Below are 4027 nucleotides of genomic sequence, written 5' to 3'. Positions count from 1 at the left end.
TAATCCCATAGCAGTTCATGCATATTTATTCCCCCATAAGGATCAGGTCCCCTTATTGTCTCTTACCTTGTATATTCCACATGGCTTTCTTGAATTTTAAATTCCTTAAAGGCAGGGGCCAGAAAGTGTACTACTTTGCAGGTATATTTTAAAAAGAACAACTAATAGGTACTCAGCAATTTTATAATATGGATGGTTATATAAATCAAACTGAAATTAAAACTGCCATGTTGAATTTTGCATCAAAAATAATTTATTTTCCAAAATAAAATTTAAATAAAAAATAAAAATAACTCATAATTTAATAAAAATTTTAAAGTCTTCTAGTGTTCTTTCATATGCAGTACATTAGCCATCAGTCACTTAAACAGCATCTGCTGGTTGAAGAATGCTTGAAGTAATTGTCCAGTCCCAGAGGCAGAGGCTAGGAGATCTTCAGTTTCGGAGGTAACCTGTAAGTTTGTTAATGAAGGAAAAGTTCCTGAGGATTTCCACTCTGACTATGGTCCAGGCACAGTGACTGTACTCCTTGGCCTTCAGGTAATGCAGAATCCTTCCATAGTATCTTTTCAGGTGCAGACTGCTCATGAATTTTCCCCTGGTGAAATCTTCTTTCTCCAGTTTTTCTTCTAGGATTGTCTTCAGATGGTCTATCTGATGATAGACATTAGCAAGGAGGTTCTCAACAATAGTCTCATTCCAGCCAGTGCTAGATAAATCTTGTCTGAATATAGCAAAGATGTTCTGGAGCATCTCATAGATGGTCAATGCAGCGTCCTCCTTCTGGAACTGCTGCGGCTGCTTAATTTCCTCAGGGATGTCAAAGTTCATCCTGTCCTTGAGGCAATATTCAAGCCTTCCATTCAATTGCCACAGGAGCTTCTGACACTGAAAACTGCTGCTTCTTTGTAGGAATCCAAGCAAGTTGTAGCTCATGGAAAGAGCCGTAGTGGAGAAGCACAACAGGAGAGCAATTTGGAGGAGACACTTGTTGGTCATGATGACAACAGGAACAGTGTCGCCTACTACCTGTTGTGCCAGAGCGAAGGCTTCGAAAGTTTGCAGTTAGAATGTCCTTTCTCCATGGGTATGGCCTATTTATATGACATGGTCCTCTCTCTATTCAGAGGAATTTCCCACTTTCAGTTCTCCCTTTCAGTTTTCCTATGTCATTTGCATTTGTAGTAGTTTCTAAAACTCTTTATTTAAACTCCTATCTTATGTTATATATATTAGGAAAAAAGATATACAAACTGTGAGATTTTCTAATGTTTTTTAAAGTTTCAGTGAATGACTAAAGTAAATTGTGAAAAAAGACTTGGGAGAAAGCAAAGGAAAGCAAATGACCTGAGAATTCAAGAACCTCAAAACAGCCAAAAGATACAGTTGGTCCTCCGTATCCATGGGTTCTGTACCTGTGGATTCTACCAACTGTAGATGGAAAATATTTTTAAAAAATACGGTAAAAATAATAATACAACAACAAAAAATAATGTAAATTTTAAAGATATAGTATTACAGCTATTTATATAGCATTTATATTGTATCAGGTATTATAAGTAACCTAGGGATGATTTAAAATATACAGAAATACGTGTGCAGATTTTATGCAAATACTACATCATTTTATAAGGAAATTAAGCATCCTCTGATTCTGTTGAGGCAGCAGGATGGTGATCCTAGAACCAATCGTCTTTGGATACTGAGAGACTGAGAGATACCTAGATTTACTGAAAAGTCAATCAGGGAATAGTAGCTGAAACTGGAAGGAGTTTTGCCAAATATGATAATAGGTTACTGTGAGAGGGCCTTGGAAACTTCTGAAAGGCACTGGAATAGTCTAGGGTATAAGAAATCTTCAAATCAACCAGTCACAGCCCTTTTTGGATAGGATCCTACACAGAGGAGAAACTGCCACAAGTGGAATCACACTTCAGCAGGATATAAACAACAGACACAAGGATAGAGAAGCCCCAACCAGGGTGGGATGGAGAACTCAGAAGGCAGGCTGTTATGTTTTTGACCATTTCACAGAAGCTGACAGAAGAGGGAGCTCTGTGAAGTTAGAAAAACCACCCTGAACCACTTCCTGGTTTAGGAAAAATAAGCTCTTATAAGACCAAACAACAGGAAAGTACTGAGATGGAATCTCATATAAATTTATTACTAGAAAAAAGAGAAGGCTTTGGGAAGATGGCTGATTAGAAGCAGTTGTGGTCTGTGACACTCTGCTCCTGAAGCCTTTGGCCAGGATGGTCTGACTGCCCTGAGCCTGTCGTGCTGTGAGAAAGCCCAAACTAGCTGAAAAGGAGAGACCATGAAAATTGGCAGTGTATTTCAGAATTTAAAATTTCAAGCAATGAAATTGTTCCTTTAACTTACAATACCATTACTAGTTATTTACCTATGGCTATTCCTGCAGAAGTATGCATGTGTATGTGCGTGTGTATTATAGATACATATAAAACATATATAAATGTTTATTATATTACTATCATTGTAAAGAAGACAAATGTCCATCAGTAGGGAGCTTGTCAAGTAATACTATCATGTGGACAAGATGGAATATTATTCAGCCATCAAAAAGGACAATCAGCTGATACAGACCCATATCACAGACACATTTAGTGAAAAGAGCAATACATATAAGAAAGGATATGATATTATCATTTGTTTTGTAAGTTACTAGAAAGGTATACATATGATGCTGTTATATGCATATGTTTTTTTCCTTTGGGTAGAATTACTATCTATTAATAGTAGTTACCCTGGAGAATAATGCTGATGGGGTGAGGAAGCAGCAAGGAAAATCTTCACCTTTTCACTTCATGCCTTTAGAACTATCTGTATGTGAGTTTTTCCTTGTAATAAGAAGAGGTCTGGGAAACAGGGTTATTAGGCTACTAGGGAATTAGGTTGCTACATTTGTAATTTAGTACACTTTGAGAAAATTTAATAAATGTTACTAAATGTTAACCTTTATTTTGTTTTATTTGCATTTAAAATGTTCTATTATGAGCATATATTATTTTTGTCCTTAGGAAATTTGAAAGATACCAGTTAATATTGAAAAATAGAATATAAAATTGTACATACAATATGACTATACAAAAATATCTAGAGAAAATTAATAAAAGGAAGTAAACCACCATTTTAATAGTGGCTTGATTTGGCTTGTGAAACTAAAGAGTGATTTTTTTCCTCCTTATGTTCTTTGTATTTTACAATTTTCTACCAGTAAACAAGTATTGTTTCATAATAGACTAATTTACATTATAAAATAAACGAGTCCCAACCTTTCTGGTTATTCTGCCTCACTATGGGTTTCATCTCTCTGGCCTTCTGGCCTTTGCAGGCCAGCTCTTAGCAAGACCTCGGCCATCTCGTGCATTTTATAAACAATGAGTTTTCGAATATCAAAAAAAATCTCGGCTCTTCCACTCAAAAATGTCTGTTATGTCAGTGATTGAGTAATTCCTTGGGGTTTTGAAAAGCATTCTCAGATTAGTCTGGAATCATCCATGGCTCATAGCACAAAAGCCAATGCAAGGATCTTCAGAGATTAGTCAACCTAGAGATGGCCATCCCTCTCAGGAAAGAGGAGACAGTCCAAAGAGTCGGGTCACTGGGGCCTGCTCCTACAGAATGACTTGCAGGCTTGTATAGAGTTGACCTTTCTAGGTGCAACCGAAGGCCTCATCACTGTCCACATCAAATGGCCTCTGATCCTCTATCCTGAAATGGTCCTTAGAGAGTTCATAATCTAATACAATAAAAACAGCAGTAGTGGCGGTAGTACTAGTTATCATTTATTGAGCACTTACTATTTGCCATTCTTTGAATAATCCTCATAGTAAACATTTGAGATAGGTTATTATCATCCCCATCTTACACAGGAGGGAAATGAGGCTTAGAGAGGCTGCGTAATGTGCCCAAGATACACACTGCTAATAACATGGGTAGATTGCATTTAAAACTGTGGTCCTTCCTGTAGAATATCAAGCAGACTATGGCTGACATCTTCAGA

At 36.9% G+C, this 4027-nt stretch overlaps 1 protein-coding gene across 1 annotated transcript; it reads right to left on the bottom strand.

Annotated features, from left to right (window-relative positions):
• Positions 1 to 237: 237 nt before the first annotated feature.
• On the bottom strand, positions 238 to 1068 carry IFNB1 (interferon, beta 1, fibroblast). The gene has a single exon (XM_011930349.1). It carries the CDS (start codon positions 997 to 999, stop codon positions 436 to 438), a length of 564 nt encoding a protein of 187 aa, XP_011785739.1. The 5' UTR covers positions 1000 to 1068; the 3' UTR covers positions 238 to 435.
• Between the last annotated feature and the right edge of the window lie 2959 nt (positions 1069 to 4027).

This window comes from Colobus angolensis, unplaced genomic scaffold, assembly GCF_000951035.1.
Source record: "Colobus angolensis palliatus isolate OR3802 unplaced genomic scaffold, Cang.pa_1.0 Scaffold86, whole genome shotgun sequence".
Classification (NCBI taxonomy): Eukaryota; Metazoa; Chordata; class Mammalia; order Primates; family Cercopithecidae; genus Colobus; species Colobus angolensis.
The sequence above is the reverse complement of the archived record's forward strand: the minus strand, read 5'-3'. Positions and strand labels throughout refer to the sequence as shown.

Coding starts and splice junctions, on each gene's coding strand:
- IFNB1 (XM_011930349.1), bottom strand. CDS start 999: ATGACCAACAAGTGTCTCCTCCAAATTGCTCTCCTGTTGTGCTTCTCC.